The 24963-nt window shown below is 46.4% G+C and overlaps 1 protein-coding gene across 6 annotated transcripts in view; it reads right to left on the minus strand.

Annotated features, from left to right (window-relative positions):
• Positions 1-24963, minus strand: part of CRACDL (CRACD like) — a 494359-nt gene that overhangs the window by 143196 nt on the left and 326200 nt on the right. For all 6 annotated transcript variants that reach the window (XM_078658203.1, XM_078658205.1, XM_078658204.1 and 3 more), the window contains exon 4: positions 10937-11063. In XM_078658203.1, the coding sequence (XP_078514329.1) occupies positions 10937-11063 (127 nt within the window). The remainder of the gene's footprint in view (positions 1-10936; positions 11064-24963) is intronic.

Genomic DNA, 24963 nt, shown 5'->3' on the forward strand with positions numbered 1-24963 from the left:
CAATGTAGCAGTGTATTTTTGCTTCGTAATGCTTCATAATACATTATAATGTTCCAGTTTCTGGGATAGATCTCCTGGTATTACACCTCACTGTGATATGCAATATATAAGGGAGATCCTTAATATTTGCATACACCTGTAAGGGTCGACTCTAGGAGCATACATTTCATGAGGGGAATTTTTGGTGTTCTTGAAGAGACAACTACCCCTTGTAATATTGCCACTCTACTAATATTTACACTAAACAGAAAGCAGAAAACGATAATAAGCGTGCCGTTCTATGCACTGTATAACTAAATTATGTATTAGACTGCACAGCCTACCAAGTTTGCAACGTAACCTAGAAGTGGAGGATCTTATCCTTGTAAAGTAGAACCTTGGCAAACTGGAAGCCTCAGAGACCATAAATGCCCTTTTATTCAACTCTTAATCTTGACATGTGTACAGGACTCATCACGTAATTCTAATACCAACTCACCAACCTACTTGAACAGTAGAACAGTAAGTGATAGCTAGTGAAAGTACACCGGGTACTCTTTAAGCATACACCCTTTTAAGGCCTTGTGTTACTCAACAAGCAACAAATACTTGGGAGTATATTTGTTTGCCATATGGATATGAAGATTGCATGAGGCAAGTCAAAGATAAGGAAACATGTGGAATGCCTTGATCTGAACCATAAAAACTTTTTTTTCACTCGTCAAATGTATGTAATTCTACCCCCTCTATATTTACAGAATGGAAAGTAAACCAAGAAATGCAGAATAACTAGTGTTTGTACAAATCTGTACCCAGTTTGCACTAGAGTTTGGGCGAACCTCTGTTTATTAAGTAAACCGTATTACTTTAATTCAGTTGCTATTTCTAAACAAATTAAATGTATTCACTTATATCACCGATATTCAACTTGGAAAGCGAGCTTTGAAAGAAACTTTTAAGCAACTAAAATTACCAGTACATCAATCAGGGAGTTATTTTATTCTAACAACAGATGGATTCCTGAGGGCTGATTGAGTACGATTTGAAGATTTTGTTTACCCAAGACGAAGGAGGCTTCACTGCTGCAATCGAATCCTAAATTGTTTTTGACGTGTTACTATTGCTGGATAATTGCTATGCAGTCTAATTGTAACCTAACATTGAAAATACTTTTTTTCTAAGTTGTATCTTTGATAGCTACATTTTTTAAATAGTACATATAATTATAATTTTGCAAAGAGCGAGCTTGGGTATTCACATAAGCACAGGACCCACAATTGCTGGTTGCAACTTAAAATAAGTGTCAGATGCGGACCATATTTTAGGGTGCAAGTTACCTGATACTAAAAAGATATGTATTTCCTTGTGTTTGATGTCAAACGTAGTTTAATACTGTTCCAGGGGATGAAGGGGCTACTGCTGTAGCGATAGAACACTTATTCTGCTCTCTTTTGGCATACATTTTTATTAGCAGTTCTAAGAAGGTATACATGGCAGACAAAACCAAAATAAAGATAACAATTTAACAAGAGTTAATTCTGCATACTGGTATGCCAAAATCTGTAACCCAAACTGCACAAATTTCTACACCCCCATCATGACATTATCTGATGGCTTCAACTCCATAACCATGATTCTGGTCATCTTAACCTCATAATATCATGTACTTTTACAACTATCGCTATATGAATGTTTATGTCAACATAAAGAACTCTCATATAGCAGCCCTTCATCGGAGGGAAAACATATACCTTCTCTAGCCCAGTCTATATAAATGTCTTCCAAAAAGTAGACAGACTCTGCAGTTATGAACAGTAAGAGTCAAAGTCGTAAATTAATAGTATACAATCTTGGAGCTTCCAAAACCTCCTGTCCCGGTTTCCTCATCAATTTCCCTGCAATCAAGATCTCCTCTCATCCTATGTGGTAATTTTACTCAAAAAGTTTGAATGCCCTTATAAACTGTTGATATTAATTAAGATTACTTGTTTTCCTTGAGGATTTGACTTCTAGGAAATAGTGTTGAAGCAGCTCAAAGCTACCTCATAGTTGGACTGTAAGCATACCATTCAACTGCAGTAAAGTATGTATAATTTGCTGGCCAATATTTGCGATGAACACGTCAATCAGGAGACCAGCTTTGATATGGCCATTTAAAGTACACATTTCCTTTCTTTTTTAGCCTTTTAAACCTGCCAAAACTCACAGTTCAGGGAGTGTGGATTATTATTATTATTATTATTATTAAATGGGTTTTGTTAAGCGCAGACTACCCGGAGGCCTCGTAGCGCTGAGTATGACTGGGGGGCAAGTGAGGACAGTGAGATTTAAGTGAATAGGATGGTTTTTAGTTCCTTCCGGAATTTTAGAAGGTTAGGTTCGCTGCGCAGGGAGGCCGGCAGGGAGTTCCATGTCTTGGCCGCATTCCAGGAAAAGGAGCGGCCCCCCCATCTGGCACGTTTGACTTTGTTCTCAGTAGCCAAAAAGGCTGTACTGGAGCGCAGCGACCTGCGAGGGAGATATGGAGTGGCAGCGAGCAGATCATTGCTGGTGCTTCCTTCCACATGGCCTTATGCATAAAGCACATTGATTTAAACAGTATTCTGGCCTTAATGGGCAGCCAGTGGAGTCTTTTTAGGGCAGCAGTCCCTGAGTCCCGCCTATTGAGGCCCAGCAGGAGGCGGGCTGCTGCGTTTTGCGTGACCTGGAGCTTCTTCGTTGTAGTGGCCGGAGCCCCTAGGTACAGCGCATTCCCGTAGTCCAAACGGGACAGAATGATGGCTTGCACCATGATCCTGCGGGCTTGTGGGGGGAGAAGTGGTAATACTTTCCTAAGCATACGCATCAAGCCGAAGCAGGTGGCAGATATGATGGTTGCTTGGTGATTAAAATTAAGATTAGCATCGAGCCAGATGCCCAGGCTCTTTATATGCGGTTTGGACTGAGGCTGGGTGCCCATGCATGGGGGCCAGTCAGGCAATGGGCAGGGGATGTTTGGGTTCCCAAGAATCATGAGCTCCGTTTTATCGCCATTGAGTCTTAAATGGGAGGTGGCCATCCATTTATTGACTGCTACTAGGCAATTACTGAGATTAGGCGAGGAGGTGTTAGTTTGGTTCAGGGAGACGATCAATTGAGTATCGTCAGCGTATGTGACTAACTCCAGGCCAAATGAGTGGACAATGTCTGCCAGGGGGAGCATATATATGTTAAAAAGGGTGGGGCTCAAGGACGAGCCCTGAGGCACACCCTGAGCAAGAGGCCAGGTTCTGGAGTGAGTAGTGCCCTCAACTACTCTAAATGAGCAGTTTTCCAGGAAAGATTGTAGCCATCGAATGGCTGTTCCTGTCACTCCTATTTGATTAAGGCGGTGAATAAGGATGGTGGTGTTTACGGTGTCGAAGGCGGCATTAAGATCAAGCAAAATGATTGCTGTCGTGCCGCCTAAGTCCATCTGTTTCCTGGCTAACTCGGTCACTGTCAGAAGGGCCGCTTCCGTTCCCAACCTGGGGCGGAAACCTGCTTGGGAGTCGTGGAGTATACTATTTGATTCCAAATACTGTGTGAGAGATGTGTTGATATGTCTTTCGAGCAGTTTACTAACCCAGGGGAGCAGGGATATTGGGCGATAGTTGGCCATGTTGTCTGGGTCTAAGGTGGGTTTTTTCAAAAGAGCTCGTACTTGCGCTTTTTTCCAGGCCGTGGGGACTATGTCAGTAGTAATGGAATTGTTAAGGATGTTGAGAATAACTGGTAGTATTGTGTCTATAATCTTTTTTAAATGACAAGGAGGTGCGGGATCACTTGGGGATCCAGATTTAACTTTTTTCATAGTGTGATCCAGAACGTCAGCTCCTACTAATGGGAACTCTGCTAATTTATGGGGTGTGATGCAGGATGGCATAGCTCCTTCCAGGTCAGCTAGATTTGGTGCCACAAAGGCCGATGAGATTGTTTGTATTTTTTTATAGAAATATTCCGCCTGATTGTTGCATCGAAATTGTGCTTTACTGGGATCTGGGGGGGTGGATGGGGTGTCAATTAGAGATTTAACAATTTGGAATATTTCTCTGGGACAATTGTGGGCGTTGTTAATTTTGTCTTCAAAGAAACGGGCCTTGGTTGAGTTAATCTCGGTTTTGTACTCTTTTATAGCATCATGATGGTTTACTTTATCTGAGTTGCTGCGAGATTCCCTCCAGGTTCTTTCTAGCTTCCTACAATGTCTTTTCATTTATTTAAGTTTGGGAGTGTACCATGGTGATTCATTGGATTTAGTCTTTTCTTTTAGGGTTGTTTGTGGTAACACGGAGTCAAGGGCCTTGGATATCCAAAGGGAGTAGTTGTCATACAATAGTATCAATGACTTTCCAGTATCATGCTTTTTAACCCTATTCGGGTTATTGCTATTTTCTATATGTTGGAGGTGGTCTCTTTGGATGCCATCCATACAATACGTGATTTGGTCCACCCAACCCCATTAAGGTCCACTCTTAGTCTAAACATCCATTTCTTTCTTACCACTAGACCTGTAAAGTGGATAGTACTTCAGCAGGTCAGATAGCTTAGGTTCTCCTTTCCAAACTGATGTTTATAATGTTACTTCGTCAGAACTCGATGAATACTTTTGTTAGAAAAGAAACTACTTCCTTTATGCTACATAATTGCACTCTGGGAAAGTCAAAAGTGGTGTTCTGTGAATCATAAATAAACCACTGGACAATATAAACTGTGTATGATGGAACCCTTAGTCAATATTCAATTTCTTGCTAAGACCTCTACTGCTTGCTTCAGAAGGAAAAACTTTATTTTATCTTGGCGATTTGCATTCAAGATATTTAAAGATGTCCTTCTCAGTCCATAGGTGACAGCCCAGTAGAATGGCTCTTCCCCCTAATTTAACTGGAAACAAGATCAATGTATTCTAGTTAATCCTGTGACTGTAATATGCAAAATGCATTGCTTGTGGCCATGAAAACTGTGTTCTTAATTTAACAAGCAGTTATAAGTCTACAAGACCTCTTGTCCCTGTCCATACAATCACTGGAATCAGTAGCTCAATCACTAGGAACCAAATACCTGGAATTGGGAGCACCACTATCTTGCCTGACAACCCTATGGGAAATAAAACGACAGCTGTCTGTTAAATGTATACCAGGTACCAAATCAGTTCAGAGTAAAACCACATAGCTTCTAAACTCTGGCTATCTTTGGTTCCATCTAAACTTTCAAATATAAACTTCACTCTCCCAAATTGGAAGTCTACTCCGAGTCAAACAAGGTTATTTAGTTAATTTAGAAGTTTGTTAAATAGAGGCAGCAGAGGCGGTCTGAGAGCACTATGAATGGATGGGAGGCTTACTTGGTAATACAATTAGCACACCAACGATATCCAATGTTGATATTTTCTACGGTCCGCTAATGGAAGAGAAGGAGCAGCACTATCACCCAAAGGAGTGGGTCCATGGAATGGCAAGCATGAAGAACTGCTCCTACTATAAATACTTTATACAATTAACCCCCAGTCCATCACAGACATGCATATTACCCACAAAGTAAACCAATGAAGGAGAAAAATACACCCATTAACAAGGTAAGATCTCGATTTAGGGAGACAGAAAGTCTAAATGTCTAATGCTACTATCGCCATGTCTGGCAGTTTTCACTGGGAGCTAGGTGGGGACTGTAGATGAAAAGCAAATACAAAAAACAATGGCCACGTGAATAGGCCCCACCTATGCAAGAGCTATTGGCTTTGCCAATGTGTTTTAGCCATGTTGTGCACCACTGTGGCTGTTGTTCAGCATGGCTAAAAGTTAGTGCCGTATGGGAGAGTGGCATGGAGTGGAGTGGAGTGGCGTGGAGTGGAGTGGAGTCACGTAGGAAGTTGTAGAGTGGAGTTTGTGTCATTGAGTGGAGAAGAGTATTATAGAGTGGAATGGCGAGAGGGAAGTAGAATGGCGTAGAGTGAAGTGGTGTAAAGTGGCATAGAGTGCAGTGGAGTTATAGTAAAGTGTTGTAGAGTAGAGTAAAATGTCGTAGAGTGTTGTAGAGTGGCGTGCCATAGAGTGGAGCAGAGTTGGGTGGTGTGGAGGGGCACGCTGTTGAGTAGAATGGAATGATGTACAGTGGTATAGAGTGTCATAGAGTGGAGTGGAGTATGCCTGGGGTGGTGGCGCACTGCCATTATAGACAACACGTTTTCAATTGAAATTTCCTTTACATTTGACCAGACACGCAGTTTTACTGATAAATCTATGCGGCACATGTAGGAAAGTAGGATCTGCTTTCATGGTTACCCCCAATTTTTGCTTGCCAATTATTTACATAGTCTGACTGGGATCCAGCTAATCATGACCCCAGTCACTGTGCTTTCTCCCTAAATTGACCATGGTATCCACAATTGGCTACTGGTGTACCCTTGCAAGTCCCTAGTATATGGAATTAAGGTACCAAGGGCATAAGTGCAACCAGGGTCTCCAATGGGCTGCAGGATGTAATGTGCCACCATAGTAGCCCACTTAAACTGTGACTACAGGCCTGACATTGCACCCTGTGTGAGGTGGTGCTTGGATCTCTAACGACAGATATACATTTCCTTATATCTGAGGTCACTGCCCATAAAACCTAGAAGTCACCCCTATGGAAGGCTCTTCAGACCTGGGGGCAGGGTGCTTAGTTAGAAGTGTGAGGGTGCCCTTGCATAAGCATGACAACCCTACAAACCCCGGAGTCGATTCTCCAGGCTTTGTAAGTGAGGTCAGCCATTTTAATACTTATAGTGGACATAATTCATTATGAGATGACTAACTATATAGTGGCTGCACCAAACCCAGTCATATTTGGTATCAAACATTTTGGAATCATACCCAAACATCGATTCAAGTGTTGGAAGTATGATCAGATGTACTGGGGGCATCCCCCTGTACTCCTGGTAACAGCCTTTTCAGGTCTGACAACAAGCTAGTGTTGCTGCCGAACACAGACACGATTCAGCCCTCCTGCTGCTGAGCCAAGCTCGAGCAGGGTAAGGTAGAACAACAGATTTCTTGTCACAGGGAGGTGTGACCACCTCCCAGACTGGACTTAGTGTACTGGGCTGGGGTGAGGGCGCTTGCCAGCACCACCAGATTGTTTTGAAGGGTACATTTGGTGCCTTCCTTGCATACTCCAGTTTAAGCCACTTTAGGGAGTCCTTGGATCCTGCTCTGGTATGAAATGGACAAAGGACATGGGAATATCCGCCCCTCTGTCCAGCCCCTCTTCTGGGAGGGACCCCAGAGTTTTTCCAACCCTTTCCCTAGGGTACTTAAGGGCTTACCTGTGGGTGGATTCGTCGTGGGTCAAGACTGAAGCCTGAAACTACGTCACTCTTCGATCAACTGGAACCGAAACTGCACCAAGGAAGACTCATGCTGCTCCTGGTCTTGCTGTTCTTCAAGTCTTCTTTGTCACCTGTGCCTCTTCCAGGTTCTTCAACAGATTTTTGGAGTATCAAGGACAACCTATGTAATCTCCCTTGGAGTGAAGGACTCACTCCCCTCCATCTGCAGGCACCGCAACAAAGCTGACCCGGCTGCTGCTCCTGTTGTTCTAAAGACTTCCTAAGGCTCAGCAACACAGGTGGTGGTTCTGCAACTCCCTCGATGCCTGACATGTCCTTTCTGCAATTTTGAGGCTAGTATCCCTCGCCGGAACCACTGGGACTGAGCCCCTGTGCACCATGTCGACTTGCCATTGCCAAGGCTGGTTGGCTCTGGACTTCAGAGATCTTCGGGCTACACGAAGCTCCAGCCTCCGGCAGCTCATTCCTCGAAGCTCAGCATCCTCCCCAGGTACTTTGCACCATGGGCCTTTATTCTTTGTGAGCTGTTCGAGGTTCTCTTGCGACTCCTGTGCCTTTTGCCTGTGGGACCTCCGGAGGGTCTTCTGCTGCTTCAGTGAGCTTCCCTTTTTGCTCTGGCCTGCTCTGACTCTTGTGCTGTTTGTGAGTTGCTTGGACCTTGCTGGTCACAACGTTGCTCCTTCTTCGTTTTCCATGCTAGTTGCGGCTACCAAGGCTTTTCGGTGCTACCGCCGGACACCGACCACCTAGTCACCAACATCAGACGTGGACCAGCTCATTCACAGCTCCTGGTCTTCCTCAGCTTAGCCTGGTCCTCACAGCTGCAACGAAAAGGTCACTGTCGGCTCTTCTGAACCTGGGTGGGCATTGGGTCTTCGTGCCTCCTCGTCACTCCTGAGGGGCATAGACTCGGTCTCCTCTGCTTGCAGGTTCTCCACTTCCAGAATCCAGATAGCTCTATAACCTTCTGTCCTCCAAGATTTTTCTTCGGGTCCTCTGGTAAGCGTCCTTCTTTTGCAAAACTGCAACTGCAACTTCTCCATTGACTTTCATTGGTCACACTGCTGTGTTCCCACTCTGCACACAGCCTCCGTGGGGCTCCTGGGTACTTTTCCGTGGGTGGTTCATTGTGTGTCCCTGGCTCCTCTGAGTCTCCTGGTGAAGTCCCAACTTCGGTTACAGTTCGCATTGCACTTTTTTAGTATATGGTTTGGTCTCCTCCTGGAGACCACTGTGCATTGTGCTTACTTACTTAATTGCAATTGAAGAATTATTGTGTATTTGTATTTATATCTACGGATAGGAGATATATCAATGTGTTAGTGAGTGTTGCGTAATAAACAGGCATTTTTATATATATACACACAGTGTGGTTCTTTTTCATTTAACCTACACTACATGATTAGATTTGGTAAAACAAGCTGCTTACACTCCTTCAAGATAAGCCTGAAGATGCTCTCCACCGCTGCCCCCTGGATTAGTGCAAGGTGCATCACTTAATTAAGTGTGCACCATATACTAAGCCAGCCTCCTACAGTGCACAACCAATGTGTACAAATTAGCATCACCTAGTGTATTGATTTGTTTTGATTGTATTAAAATATTTGTTTCCACCACACTTCAGAATTACCAAAAATGTGCTTCACTTGTGCTTTCCAAATGTTCATATATTCTGATATATTTGTACCGTTCATGTACTGGCATTTACATTTTGTTTTATGCTAGAAACAATTAACATCCCACAGCCTTTCTTTTCAACCCCGAGTAACCAGCAAGATTGTAACATAAATTCTCTCACTTTGCAGTCAGAGAAAGAAAAGTAAACACCGACCAACCTCGGCCTAATATTTGACCTCTGTCTTTGAATGCACAGAAAATGTGACAAGATAAAATCAAAATGTAAAGCCCTGTTTATTGCTCATTCACTTCTGAACTGCGGCATTGTTATTTTGGTTGGTACTTTAGCACCCCCTACTTGCCTACTTCCAGCTATGGCATGGGTGTGTAATTAAGGCAGAAGATTGTTTCAGTTATGCTATTAATTAAAAAGGACTGACCAAAATAAACAAGCTCATAGACAGAACATTGTTTCTTACAGGTATGCCAGATTGATGACTGGTAGTGGCAGAGATAAAGAGAACCAGAGAAGCAGAAAGACGGGAAGCAGGAAACAATTTCAAATAAATACACCATGTTTACTGCTGTGAACCAGCATAAGTCAGACAACTGAAGACATGTATTCTCCTGGGGTTCCTCAAGAAAAAGAAAAAAGGAGTTCTTATAAAGAGAGCACTGGTGGAAGATTACATGGGGCCAGTGAGAGAGGTGGTAAACAGGCAATGCTCCATGGGTGGGAGAAAGATGTGCTGGACAGCCTAAAACAAATAAAGCCAGCAAATAGAAAGCAAGCAAATGTGAGTTACAAAACACAAAGCCAGTGGTATGCAATGAGGGATACACATTCCTAGGGAAGCTTTCAGCATGCCCACAATATGCCTTTGCAACCAGAAAGTTGAGCTGTTTACAAGGCTTTGACCTAAACAAACAAGCATTTTCAATGCAGATAGGTCTCGCTTTTGCAAGTGTTTAAGCGATTGGCATTGTAAATGGCAATGCCTTTTATTTATGTGTTGTAAACCCAACACATATGTAAAGACATTGTAATTTTTAATGCCAACAGCTCAAACTCTCGAAAATGCGAGAGCATTTTAATGTTTCTTTAGACGCTACTCGCTGTTACAGTGAGCAGCCCCTAAAGGAAGGGCACAGACAATATTAAAGTGAAAGCTCATTTGGTGTGCTTTCACACAAAGCAAAAACAAAATAATTAATTTAGGAACAATTTGCAGCCTGGCTGCTTAAGTGAAAGCGGCCCGGGCTATTATTGTGCGAGGTCGCTAATGTGAAAGCATCCGCCTGTAAAATAAATTATCAAAAAAGCGCAGCCGCTAAACTGAAAGCGGACCACCGCGTAAATGAAATAACTGAATAAGCGCTGCCACTATAGTTAGAGTGGACCTCGTAATAATTTAAAGAAATACAGTAGTCAAAGCTTGAGGCGTGCTGCGATGTTGTGGGTGGAATAGGGGAAGACCATTAACGAAAATAGTACTCAACAACTTATATAGCAGACTATGTAACAACGCCAGTGAAAGGTCTAGTCGTTATGGGAGGTATCAAATGCAGACAAGGCAATACCAAGATTGGACAAACAAGCCTACTAATGACTCGGAAGCCAGCGTTTAGGAGGGACAATGACAAGCCAATTAAAAATATGGGCGGAGTGGGCGGGGATTCCAGTGCATACTCCAATACAGCATGCATTGAAGAGCGCGCAGTGCATACACGCTGCCGCAAGGCTCAACCTAAAAAATTAGATGCAGGGGGAGCTGTGGAGTGAATCAGGGCCATTTTTATGCTTTGAGGCACATGCCATTATTATCAGCTGAAACAATTACGAGGTAAGAAGCAAGGAATGACCACTCGTTAATATGATTCTAAGAACCACCAGCGGCCTGTAAAGAAAGTACATGGCCAAGGAAATTTCAGAGGCTTAACTAAACATTTCAAAACACAGTCTAAGGAAAAGAGTGTTTGCTTTATTTGCAATACCTGTAAGGTCCTTATACGATCAGATACATTTTCCTGGGAAAACACACGCCCGGGTATTTGAGGTTCCTGCACAACATCAGGAATAAAAATGCTATCATGTGATAGAGCTCTTCCTCCCATGTGGGACCTACAAAAAAGCAAACATTTGTGACAACACTGGCAAACATTTATTGTAATTTGAACTTCAAAATTAATTGTTTAACATGCACTACATTTTATTGTTACTTCTTAATATGTCATTCCACAGTTAAGTAGCACTGGGGGCCCAGGGTTCCACCCAACAATCAATAGTTAACTAAAGACTTAACACTAGAACATAGGTATCAAAAACATTTCGAAATGATACGTTCTTGAAGTTGTTTTGGAATTTGCATTCATGAAACAATAAACAGAGCATCTAAGTGGTTGTAATCTAGTTAACACATCTTGATTTGTCAATATTTCTGGGTATGGTGACGCAGGGGGGGATGCTGAGCTCTACAAGATGGAAGCGACATACCAGACTGATTGATGCTCCCTTGATCCACTTAGTGACAGATTCCTTTGGTTTATTTGCTACACTTTTTTAATGAATTTTACGAATGTATGTTGCCTTCTTGAGAAAGCTTATTGAAGATATGTTGGTGATGTCAACCAGAGCGAAACACGTCAGCTGTGGCTGCTTCATGAAAAACTGAACTTAAATTGTAAATTTTATTAGGAACAATACTCCGGTTTTACATTGTTTGAATGAAAATTAATTAATTCCCGCCTCACCATCTCCTTTCTTTTCCAGTCAAAAGTCTGACACTGCCAGAGTCATTGGCTTCCACCTTTCCATCAGCTGAGCAGTCAACATCATTTACCATGAATCCGGAACACCGCATGCCATTACAGCGCAGTCGTAAGCACTAGGGAAGCAAAACGCATCTCTACTTTCATATGCTTGTGACGCTTACATATACCTAGGGCACTAGCCTCATATGTGTTAAGGTCCCGTAGCCCCATGATCGTTCTAAGTGTAGTATGGACAGTGCGCCAGTAGCTTTGGAGGGACAGACAGTCCCATAGCATGTGGGAGAATGAGGCAGCGGGCACCTGACATCTAGGGCAGACGAAGCCATCAGGTAAATACTTCTGAAGATTTTCAGGAATGAGATATGCCAGATGTAGGATATGCAATTTCATGTTTTTGAAGCAAAGGCCTGTGAAAGTCGGTTTCCCATTGTTCCCTGAGGGATGCTAGTGTGGGCTGCTTAAGGGATCGTATGGCTTTATAGATCCAGGTAACTAGGTGCCGCCCGGGGCCCATCTGTAGGATTGCGTGAAAGACCGGGTGTGTAGGGGTTCTTCGTAAATTGTGCGCCAGTGTTGACGGCATTCATTTAAGAGCTGCCTGTACAGTAAGAACTGTCCCCTAGGGAGCTCAAAGACTGTCACAAGTGCCTCAAATGTCTGCAATTGTCCGTCAAAATAAAGCGCCACAACGTCCGTCGGTGCGTGCTCCGTCCATATGTGCAACATTCTCTCTGTGTAGTGTGTGTGCGACCTTTTGGAAACCCTACTAGCGGCAGGAGAGGAGAGTACGGAGGTGCCTCAGGATGCATTCTGTGAATGCGCGTGAGACAGGCACGCGCCATCATCAGCTGAAGTGGCTTGGTCGTGTGGGGTGCAGCCCGGTAGTAGCATACGGTGGATAGCGGGAGTTTGAAGTTGTCCATCCGCGGTGATCAATTCTCTTTGCACCCGGCCCGCTGTCCAACGGGACACCCATTGTAGTTGGGCGGCCAGGAAGTAGGCCTCAAAGGATGGCGCAGCTAGTCCTCCTTGGTCGAGAGGCAGCTGCAATTTTGCCAGGGCAATACGCCTACGACCAGATCCCCAGATAAGAGTCCCAAGCAGGGTATCTAGTTCGCTAAAAAACGAGCGGGAGGAACCACTGCGAGGTTGGAGAAGAGGTACAGGAGACTTGGGACTGGGATCATTTTGGCAATCGCTATCCTGCCCGTGACTGCTAGTGGGAGATCTTTCCAGAAGTGTATGGATGATCTGATGGCCGCCATCACCTTTCGATAGTTACCCTCATAGATGTCCTGCGGCGTATGATACATTCGGATTCCCAGGTACTGCACTGCCTTGGGGCTCCATGAGAAGTCAACGTTACCTAACCTCAGCTGGCACTGGGGCATTGCCTGTACCAAGGGGTAGACGGTGGATTTGGACCAGTTAACTCTTAGTCCAGCCACTTCCTCAAAGTCCCGCAAAATTTGCAATATAGGGGTGAGGTCCGCTGAAATGTCCCGGACATATACAAGGACATCATCGGCGTATAGGGACACCGCATGGGTGGAATTCGCAATTGGGATTCCCCACTCCTCCCCCGCATCGCGGAGACAGGCCACCAGGTGCTCCATTGCCATGGCAAAAAGCAGGGGGGAGAGGGGGCAGCCCTGTCGAGTACCACGGTGGACCGAAAAGGAGGCGGGAACCAGGGGGCCTAGTCTCACTCTGGAGGTGGGTGTGGAGTATATGAGCCTCGTATATGCCTGGAGGCGAGGTCCTATTCCCATATGTTGTAGGACCTGAAATAAGTAGGCCCATGAGAGGGTATCAAACCGACTTGCGTTGTAATGGCATGCTTTGTTACAATGTGATCATTGTAATGACCACATTGTAATAGCAAGCGTTAAAAAAGCATGCAAGGTAACGTGGCATATTCAGTTGAGCAGGTGACCGAGTGCGGTTCCGGAAGTAGAACAACTTCAGTCTTTGGGAGGGAATGTCTTCTCTAGAATTTAGTTGGTTACACACATTTATCTAGTTAGAACTATCGTGAGGCACATTATATTACTGAACTATACGGAAAAGCTGTTTTGGCAACCACACAAGAGTTCATGGTGAACCGTGAAAGGCAAATTATAGTTCTTGGTCGACTGATTCTCATAACTGTGAAGAATCTCCTTCAAAGTTATTCTTTTTGTTTTACTGTCAACAAAAAGAAGCAGAATTACTGGGTTTTACGAGAACGTGTCGCTGGATGGTTTCCAAGGACCCTCCCGACAAGGCAAAACTCCACTACTGTTGATGCCACAACAATACTTGATCTACTCGACCACTGCAGAGGAACACCACCAATGCCCATAAGCAGCCATGAAATGTCTGTGGGAGTAAGGTATCACCAACCATGGGGAGAAGTGCTCTTTCTTCCATGCCACCAACAAATTCTTCGGCTATGTGTTCACTCAAGAGGAGGTGCAAGTTTACCCAAAAAATTACAGTCAATCAAGCAAGCATCTGCACCGAGCAATGCCTCAGAGGCTTGGAGTTTCTTAGGAAGGCTACATTCTGTGGATAATTTATTCTCAAACTGGCAACTATTGCGAAGCCAATGAGGGTACTGACAAAAGGAGAGGAGGAGGCATTCCAGAAGGTCAAGGCAACACTAATGAGAAAGCGACAATGGCCTACTTTGACTGAAAGAAAAGGACTGAGCTCATAGTCGATGCCAGCCCAGTCGTCCTGGGGGCAGTAATCACACAGGAAGTGGAGCCAGGAAAGTGGGCACCCCTGGCCTTTGCAAGCAGAGCACTTATGCCAACGGAGATCAGATACCCTCAAATTGAGAGGGAAGTCCTTGCCATTAAGTGGGCATGATGACATTTTCATCTATACCTCTTGTGGGGCATCATTCCGTGTAATAACAGATCATCAGCCACCGGTACCCCTGTTCAAGGTCACGGCTTCCCACCCCCCACCTCGCATTAAACAATGGGGGATTCTGCTACAGCATTTTCAATTCAAGGGGACCTACAGACAAGGGTCCAAAAATCCGCTACCATCATCCACCTCAAGTCAATGGTGAGATGGTGGAGGACGCTAATCAAAACGAGGAATACATCTGCCTGGTCTCAAGGAGCTTACCAGAGAGCACTGAATTTACAAGAGGGTTAGGAAGCGACCGCTGGAGACTCATTTTTGAAAAAGGTCAGACACACTGCAACAAGGATCCTCGCAAGCCTTCCTGTAAGATACAAACAGTATGAGGTGTTCCGGACAGGGAACACCTCATGTAGCTATGGAGGATACAGCATAAGCTCAGTGCCACTCCTGAGGGCCTTGTCCTAAGAGGGCATAGGCTGGTGATCCTCAAAAGCTTGGCACGCCGATTGGCCCATAGGGGACATCAGGGGACAGGTAAGATGAAGGCTCGTTCATGGGAGAAAGTGTAAGTGTGGCTCCCAGGACTGGAAACACGTGGACGGCCTGGTATGGCGGTGTCCAGTGTGTCAGATAACAGGCAGCCCTGAATTGCCAGCCCAAATACTTACTGAAGAGCCAGCAGATACTCCCTGCTCCAAAGTAAGCATGGATTTTGCCAGTTTGATGGAAGCCTCACCATGGTCCTCATGGAAAGCAATTTGAAGTATCCTACTGTAGAGATTGTCGAATCAACGGCATTCACAATTGTGGCACTAGCCATGGAAAAGGTGTTTCCCTGTTTGGCTTTCCTGAAGAGATCAAAATGGACAATAGTCCGCCATGTCAGGACTCTGAGTTCCAAGAACTACTCAGACATCTTGGCATTAGACATTGCCACATTACCCCACAATGGCCAAGAGCAAATGGGGACGTAGATCGATTCATGTGGACACTAAACAATATGCACTGCACCACCATGCATTAGGGGCACAGCCCAAGAAGTCAGTCCACACTGCTTAGAGACCCCCCTTAGCGCTTCTAAGCGCCTTGTGCTCATTCCCCCCCTCCCCTACCTCCGAACCGCCCTCGGCCGAGTATCGACGCCGAGGGCTGGGATTGTGATCTTTGCGGCCATATTGGGTGTGGGACACGCAGATCACGCGCTCTAGCAGCGCCATTAAAAGAACAGGCATGGCTCCGCGCAGCGGACGCGTACTGCGGACACGCCGGACCTGCGCCGGAGTCGTGCCTGACTCCTGCCCGTTTGTGCCCATTCGCGCCCAGTCGGGCCCATGGCCCAGGACCCCTGCCTCACTAGCCTCACCTCCATTAACATATTCCCGCTCAGCACTCCTTACTCTAAAAGGGGCATTTCCACCTTCCTGTAGCCACTTGGTGGACCCTGCGCTCGGCTGCTTCTCCTGCCAACACTGTCCTTTTAGGGCAACTGAGGTGACTACTAAAACAAGGAAAGCAGAGGCTGCTCTGAAAATGGCATTGGTCAATTGCCGCTCCTTACCAAAACATGCCACTGAAATTTCCCTACTAATTCAAGATTTGGACCTGGATATTCTTTTTTTAACAGAAACGTGGCTTGGACCCACCTCTGGCCCAGATATTGTACGAGCTCTTCCCCCTGGATACCTAATACAACACAGGGATAGAGGACCTAAGGTTGGAGGAGGGATTACTATTCTCTATAGGGAGCATCTAATCTGTCGTATGACTGATAGTTCTACCCCAGACCGTGAAAGTATACAGTTCTCTATTACACTATCCTCAGAACTGTCACTCTCCGGCCTTTTAATTTACCGTCCACCGGGCCCGATAGGACAATTTGTGGAAGGACTAATTGAAACCACTTTGGAGCTAGCCAGTACGGTCACTAACTTCATAGTGTTAGGAGACCTGAATCTCCATTTTAATAATCCTTTAGATACCACTGCAATGGAATTGACTAAAGATTTAGCCGCCTGTGATTTAAACTTAATAGTTCTACATCCTACTCATTCCAAAGGGAATCTTTTAGACCCCATATTCTCAAACATTGTAGAACTGACCTCAGCTGAACCATACTCGATTCCCTGGTCAGACCATATGGTAATCCCTTTTACATGGAAGATGAGCAGACCCAGCTCTATTAAACCTTCTTATAAAGCTTTAGGTAGGCGCTGGACGAAACTAGAACTGAATGATTGGCTAGAAACGCTGAAGCAGAGCGAGCCTCTGGCCAACCAGAACATCGATAGGGGAAATAAAGATTTCAACCAATGGATTGAACAATCACTGGATAGTGTGCTCCCAAAAAAATGTATTACAAATAAAAAAGGCCCCAATAAACAACCCTGGTTTAATTCAGACCTAAGGTCCCTTAAACAGGAATGTAAACGGGAGGAGAGGCAGTGGCGAAAACATTTCGATGAGGAGAAGAAAAATAAATACAGATCTACTATAAAGAACTATAAATCTGCCCTTAATATAGCAAAATCCACCTTTTATGCAGAAAAAATTGAGAATTCTGCTAATGCCCCTAGAGAAATGTTTAAAATAATCAAAACTCTGTCAAAAGCCCCGGACCCGCCATCATCAGCACTATTCCCCGAGGAATCTGGTGTTCGTTGTAATAAACTAGCAAGCTTTTTTGCCACAAAAATCCAAAATATCCTTCTCTCTCTTCCCCCCCTATCTATGGCTGAACTAACCCCCTCTCTGGTAGGTGATATTGATTTTACTCCGCCTCACCTCTCATCTTTCTCTCCGCTTAGTGCAGAACTTTTACCCCCTCTTTTTAACTCCATAAAGAGCGGTTCTCCGCTCGATCCTGCCCCTATGACCATTTTAAACCTGGCTCTGCCTCACGTCAGTAAGCATATTATCAACTTAGTTAACACCTCGCTGGAGTCAGGCATAGTACCGCAAAATTGGAAGCTGGCCATGGTCAGGGCCTTGCTGAAAAAAACAAATCTCGACCCTGACGATTTTTCTAACTATCGCCCCATTTCACTTCTCCCCGGCATCAGTAAGCTTACCGAAAAATGGGTGAATAAACAGCTGTCATTTTATTTGGAGACCCATGATTTGCTACACCCTACTCAAACAGGATTCCGGAGAGGACAGGGAACCGAGACAGCACTGTTGAGGGTGGTCGAGGACTCCAGGAGGATTTTAGACGCAGGTGGCAGCGCGGCCATTATCCTCCTGGACCTCAGCGCCGCCTTCGACACGGTTAACCACCGTGTCCTTCTATCCCGCCTTGAAAGGATTGGAATCACGGGCAAGGCCCTTATGTGGCTCGAGTCTTTTCTTAGCGACAGGGTTTTCAAGGTTCTCAGAGAACAGCTGCTCCCTTCCAGTGCCATTACAGTGTGGGGTACCACAGGGTTCTTCCCTTAGCCCCACACTGTTTAATGTGTACATGGCGCCTCTGGCAGAGGTAGTGGCCCCCTTTGGAATCCACTTAGTAAGTTATGCTGATGACACTCAGCTAGTTGTCTCCTTAAATCAGGTGGAACCCCTTCCGACCAATCTTCGCAGCTGCCTGGAGGCGGTTGCGAAGTGGATGGATGCGTCCCATCTGAAGTTGAATGGGGGGAAAACTGAGCTGATGCTACTAGGAAAAAAAGCCACATTTGATAATTCCACACTGTGGCCCTCCTGCATGGGGCTTGGGCCCATTCCAAAGTCCGAGATAAAAAGCCTCGGTTTCTGGCTGGATACGGAGTTGTCTTTTAAAACCCAGGCAAGAAAGACAGTGGCCATCTGCTTTGGCCTGTTGAAGATAATTCGTAAAATCCTCCCTCAGCTACCCGAAGCAGCCAAGAAAACCATAGTCCAGTCTCTTATTCTATCTAGGCTGGACTATGGAAATGCGCTCTACCTAGGAGCCCCCGCCTCGGTCACTTGGCAACTCCAGACTGCCCAGAACTCCACAGCGAGGTTACTTACGGGTACCAGCCACCGTATATCAGCCGCACCCTCGCTGAGTACCTTGCATTGGCTTCCAATAAAGGAGCAAGTTCACTTCAAAACCCTCTGTCTGGTCCATAAAACTATTTATGGGAAGGGCCCTCCCATCCTAAATGACATGATCAGACCATATAAATCATCCAGGAATCTTCGCTCAAACCAGCAAAACCTTCTAATAACTCCCAGGATCAATAGGGCCCGCACGGGGGGCCGCCTCTTCTCGCAAAATGCAGCTAAGTTATGGAATGCTCTCCCTCCACCTCTCCGTCAAGAGCCTAACTTGCTTGCATTTCGCAAAAAGCTAAAAACAGTACTGTTCCCCAAGATCTAAATGGGTTAGGCTTCTGCATATTCTGATATCTATCTTCTTCTGGTTAGTACTAAGCGCTGGGATGCTTCCGAGTAGCCATGCGCTATAGAAGAACCTTTACAATTACAATTACAATTCCCGTGGGATTTCTGAGGGACATCCCATTGCACTAATCAATGCCACACATGGGCTTTGATGCTGAAAGAGCACAGAAGAGACATGATTCCTGTACATCTGGAATGGACTCAACCCAAATATTATCAGGAAGGTGCTCAGAACCACCTACGTCAAAATAGCACAAGGGAAAGTATCCGTTGGAGAGCAGCCTCAAGACAGCTGGAGCAGGGAGATCACGTAATCCTAAGAGAACACAGGTCTGGATGGAAGTTCAGGACACCATTGGAACCAGGAGCATGGGAAGTAGCGAGAGTAGATGGCACAATGATGCTGGCCAAAATGGTCAAAAAGGGAGAGGATGCAATCAACTGAAATATATCATAGTTCAAGAAGGTGGAGCGATCTCATCAGTGGAGTCAGGAGGAAGAAGAAATCCAAGATGTTGCTGCTCCATCGGTGGCAGAGGACCCTCAGGATCAGCCACTGCATGGTGAGACACTGAGGGAACAGTCAACAGGTGAAGAGGGATGAGGTGAGTGTCAAGAAGACCACAATCAAGAAAGTGGCCCAGACCACTCTCACCTTTTTATTTATAGCCTCTGACCACACCCGAGGATGTACTGCATACGTATCCTGGGCAGTGGGCTGCCCCTGAATTGTCCAGGTGGCTCACTACAAGCAACACCAAAAGATGTTAAGAGATTAAAAACATAACAGTAAATGTTTCATAAAGAGTTAAATATGTTCTTATATTGTTTACTGATTGCAATCTGTGATGCCATTGGACAGCTCAGAACCTTGACAACCTTGGTAACACCGGACTGCGCCTGATGTGTTGGTTACTGGAATGTTAAAATAAGTCTTTCTCTGCTGCATTATACCTAGTTCTTGAAGCCATTCCTGCAACCGTGCGGTCAAGAAGGGTAGTTATGTGATCCAGAGTCGGTGACAAAACCAAATAACTCACTTACCCAAATATGAACTCGAACCAACTCACAAATTGAGGTGTTTCAGTACACAAAGCAATAATGAGGAGTGTCTAGTCTAGAGCATGTGTGTCGGGTTAACAGGGCCACCAGTGATCGGGTGATGAGTGAAAGAAGGAAAGCCAGTCAAGTAGACCAGTCTCTTTCCCACCTCATCAAGTAACATATCCATAAAGCCAATGACATTGCGGAATAGACTAGGACTCGTGTGCTCCCTGATGTCAACTTTAGGGGCTCATATCTCATAAACAGATGAGGAGCAATGAACATTTTGTATGTAAATTTTGTATGGTAAAGGTACAATTGGGGCTTGATTTACCGTCAGGATCCACTGGTTTCTCGCCAGTAACCAGGGTAAAGCATTGATGTAATGTTAGGTTATACCACCTTTTTTTTATTTTTTTATAATTATTTTTATTGCAGATTCACATTAATCAAGGAACAAATAATCAGGCACCCTCAAATTTGTCTCGTACAGCGTCTCTCATGCCCCCCCAAACGGGTACACGGCCATTTAGCCCACACCCCGGAGGTCGGGCGGCAGTTTGAAATCAAACGCTTTTGCATAGGCCAATGTATTCCACAGAGCATTTCAAGGGCCCATATTCGCCTCTGCAGTTTTTCCTATTTTCGTTGATATTCCCCTGTTGCTGAAAAATTCCCCCCACCCCCCTAAGAACAATAAAAACCATGTTACTTGCATCCATCAGACTAAGTGCAGAACGAAACCCATCAGCAGCCGCACCCTCCCACCCAACCCTCCACCCTGCCAATGCCAGCGATTTCGAGTTCTAGCTCTGCATCACATTTCCAAGGCTGTGTACGACAGTCCCCCTTTGCATTATTATGGTAGCAAGTTTACATTACCTCTGTCCCCTTTAACCCAGCCCTCCACCTCCCCCTCAACCAATGGGATCACAGTCACAGTCCTCCATCTAGTCCTCTGTATCGTCTCCATTTAGACCAAACTCTGCGGAACTTTTTGAGGCAACCCCTGGCCTTATATGTCACCCGTTCAGCAGCCATGTAGATATCAAGCCCCCTCCTCCATTCCTCTATGTCGGGGGGCCCTGGCGCTCCCCAATGTTTCGCAATGTCTCGCTTTGCCACTACCAGTGCCAAGACTAGAAATATAAGAAGGGGACGTGTCAGGTCTACCTCGTTGGTCATGCCCAATAGGGCTAGCTTGGGCTCTTGCGTGATCGGGACCTCTAGGACCTCTTCCAATTCTTTAAACACTTGGGACCAGTATGCCTGTATTACACTGCATGACCATACCGTGTGGTAAAACCCCCCAATCCCCTGAGTGCATCTAAGACAGTTGGGTCTCTCAACCTTTCCCATTCTGTAGAGTCGCTGCCTGTCGTAATAGGTTCTATGGGGTATGTTGAGTTGGATCAATCGCAGACCGGACTTGACCGCAACCTCACGGGGATGCATCAGCACTGTGTCCCAGTCTAGGTCCTCCATTTCTCCCACCTCCGCCTCCCACGTGGCCCTGAGCTTTGCCAAATCTCCCAGCGTATGGTTAGTCAACGTCTTATATGTCAGAGACACTGCTTTTCCCTGTATCTGCTCTTGCAGGAGTCTCCCCTCTAGGGGTGCATATTCGGGGATGTCGATGAGCGTGATTTTTTGGGCCTGCCAGGCGTGTCAAAGTTGCATATATTTAAAGTGCTGTGTGTTGTGTAGGCCGAAGTCAGACTGAAGGGTCTGAAACAATTTGAATTCCCCCTTGGCAATTACATCCCCTATTGTGGAGATGCCAATATCATCCCACCTCTGGATGCCTTTTAGTTTGTGTAGTTCCGTTAACCACTGGCAGTGCCATAGTGGCGTCTGCCGTGTTGGTCTTTTTTCCCATCCCATCCGACGGGTAGCCGTCCCCCACGCGTGTAACGTCACCAGCGTTGCTGGGAGGAGGGAGGTCCGTCCCGGAGTCCCATAGAGGAAACACAATAAATTTTTAGTTGACTTTGTCGCTCTTTCTAGTGCGTATGTTGGGTGATCCGCTGGGGCATGGAACCAATCGTTTATTGGCGTGAGATGTTCCGCCCAGTAGTAGGCCTCCAGGTTTGGGAGTGAGATCCCGCCACTGTATTGATGCCTCTGGAGAGTGGACAGAGCCACCCTTGCATGTTTACCCAACCAGAGAAAGGATCTCAGGTCTGCGTGGATCCTACGGAAGACCGTAGTTTGTATCGGATAGTATTCATTTTGCAGAGCGTAGAGGAATTTTGGCAATGTGACCATTTTATAGATGGCCGCCCTCCCCAAGAGAGTCAGCGGGAGCTGTCTCCACCGGGTCATATCCGCCACTGCATGGAGTATGATCTTTTCTATGTTCCTCTTAAAGGAGAGAGCCTCGTTCACAGTTATGAATACACCGAGGTATTGGAAGCCCTCTGTAGTAGTCAGAAGGTCGTCCGGCAGAATCCCCCATCTATCGCTTCCCCCAGGGTTGTACAGCACCGACTTGTGCCAGTTTATTTTGTGCCCAGCCATCTTGCCAAATCTGTCTATTTCTCGGAAGAGCTCTGGGATCGTGATGTCCGGTTGTGTTATGTATAATAAAACATCATCTGCATAGAGTGAGATTTTTTCAGGCATCGAGTCCGTGGCACTGGTTGCAAAACCGTGAATGTCAATGTTCTGTCGGATCTTAGCGGCCAGTGCCTCTATGGTAAGCGTAAACAGGAGGGGGGACAAGGGGCAACCCTGCCGAGTACCTCTTTGGATCTGAAACTCTCGGGACAGAGTCCCGTTCACCCGCACTCTAGCCTTCGGGGCATTGTAGAGGAGCTGTATCCACCGCATGAAATTGGGACCAAAGCCGAACTTACGTAGAATAGCGAACAGGAATGGCCAGTGCACTGCGTCGAACGCTTTCTCAGCGTCCAAAGAGAGGAACCAGTGGGGGTCGGTACGGCCCAGCACCTCTTGCAACCAGTTATGGGTCCTCCTAAGATTGAATTTGGTAGCCCTGTCTGGCAGGAATCTCGATTGATCTAGATGTACCAGATCCGTGATAACAGTTCATAGTCGGGTAGCCAGGATGGTGGCCAATATCTTCACCTCAGTATTCAGTAGGGACATGGGTCGATATGAGGCGCAATCCTCACGTGGTTTGCCCTCTTTATAGATAGGGACGATCGTTGCCCTCGACAGGTCAGGGGGTAGCTCTCCCTCCTCGAAAAACGCCAGCAAAGAGTCCCCCCAGGTGTCGTGACAGTAGGTCCGCTGTCCGCTTGAAGAGCTCTGCCGGGAAGCCATTGGGTCCCGGTGTTTTGCCGGGCCTCAAGCTGGCAAGAGCCTCGGTAATGTCATCTACCGTTCTGGCCGTCTCTAGGGCCTCCACTGACTCAGGGGAGAGGGACGGCAGGACCACAGCATCCAAGTAGCAGGACGCCTCCTCCTGCAAGGCATGGTCACGAGCCGCATAGAATGCCTCAAAGTGCGTGGCAAAAGTTTCGCTATCTCCCTGTCAGTGTGCACGGTAACTCCGTCACCACCTCGCACTTCATCTATCCATCTCGCCGCCCTCTCCTTCTTGCTGAGCCACGCCAGGAGTTTCCCCGACTTGTCCCCTACATCATATAGCCTGTGGAGGGTGGCAAGGGCCTGTGTCCTCGCTTCTTCGTTCACCAATTCCCTATATTGCTTCTGGACATCTAGCAGCTTCCTGAGGATCTCGTCGCTCTTCTGGGTTAGATAGTCCCTTTCTCTTTCTAAGATCGACTGCTCTAGGGCGGTCACCTCTGCCTGGAGTCTATGTCTCGCTTCACCCCGCCTAGAATTTATCCTATCTCTAAGGACTGGCTTCAGGGCTTCCCATAGAGTGACCTTCGAGTCCACCGTGTCCACATTCTCGGCCAAATAGACCTTAATGTCGGCCCGTATACCTTTAAGTAGGGTCGCATTCTGCAAATCCCAGGCCACCAAGCGCCATGTTCCCATGTGTCTAGCCTGGTCTCGTCCTACCCGTACATATAATGGCGAGTGGTCCGAGATACCTCTGGCCCTGTATACAGCTACATCACCTACCCTCAAGTGTTGGCGGGACATAAAAACATAATCAAGGCGCGAGAACACATTTTGAGCCCCGGAATAGTAGGAGTATGCCTGTAGTGTCGGGTGAAGCCACCTCCAGATATCCGTAAGTCCTATGGCAGACATCTGGCTGCGGAGTGTCGTCTGGCGCTCACCCCTGGTCCCTCCTCCCGATCTATCAAGGTGTGTGTCCATAACATCATTGAAGTCCCCACCCACCACTTGTATTGTGTCTGAGGTCTCTAAGAGTATGCGGTTGAGTGCCGAGAAAGTACGTGGTTGCAATTTGGGCGGTGCATAAACCGAAATAAGAGTGTAGGAGCGTCTGTTCCAGGTGCCATGTACTCCAGCGTAGGTCTCTTGGGGGTCCAGCCAGGTGCGGGTAATGCAAAATGGGAAGGCTATTTTAGCGATAATTGCCACCCCTCTGGAGTCTGATGTGTATCCCGCATGTGCCAATACCCTGTGTCTCCCCCTAGCGAGAAAAGCGCATGCGTTGCCCCGGAGGTGAGTTTCCTGAAGGAAAGTGAAGTCCGGATCGACTCTTTTTATATACGCATTCACCAGTCCCCTCTTAATTTTTGAACCCAAGCCGTTGACATTCCATGTCAGGATGCTCATTATCCTATCCGCCCCGATTGGTGTGTCTACGTTATCGGCCATTGGATTGTGAGGTGATTGCATCTGTTCCAATACCGGCCTGTGCAGGTGGTGCGTGGTCCCCATGTGCGCTGCTGTATGAATCTAGTGCAAGTAACCCCCTCCTTCCCTCAGCCCTCTCCATCCCCAACTTGAGAGATCAAAAACTTGGCATCCCCCCCTCCCCCCTCCCCACCTCCCTCCCGTCCAGTTGCATCCTACCATAGGACCAAACCATCCGCGGGTGAAGGCCTGTCGCCCTCCGACACATCCCTCCCTTC

This window comes from Lissotriton helveticus, chromosome 8 (assembly GCF_964261635.1).
Source record: "Lissotriton helveticus chromosome 8, aLisHel1.1, whole genome shotgun sequence".
Classification (NCBI taxonomy): domain Eukaryota; kingdom Metazoa; phylum Chordata; class Amphibia; order Caudata; family Salamandridae; genus Lissotriton; species Lissotriton helveticus.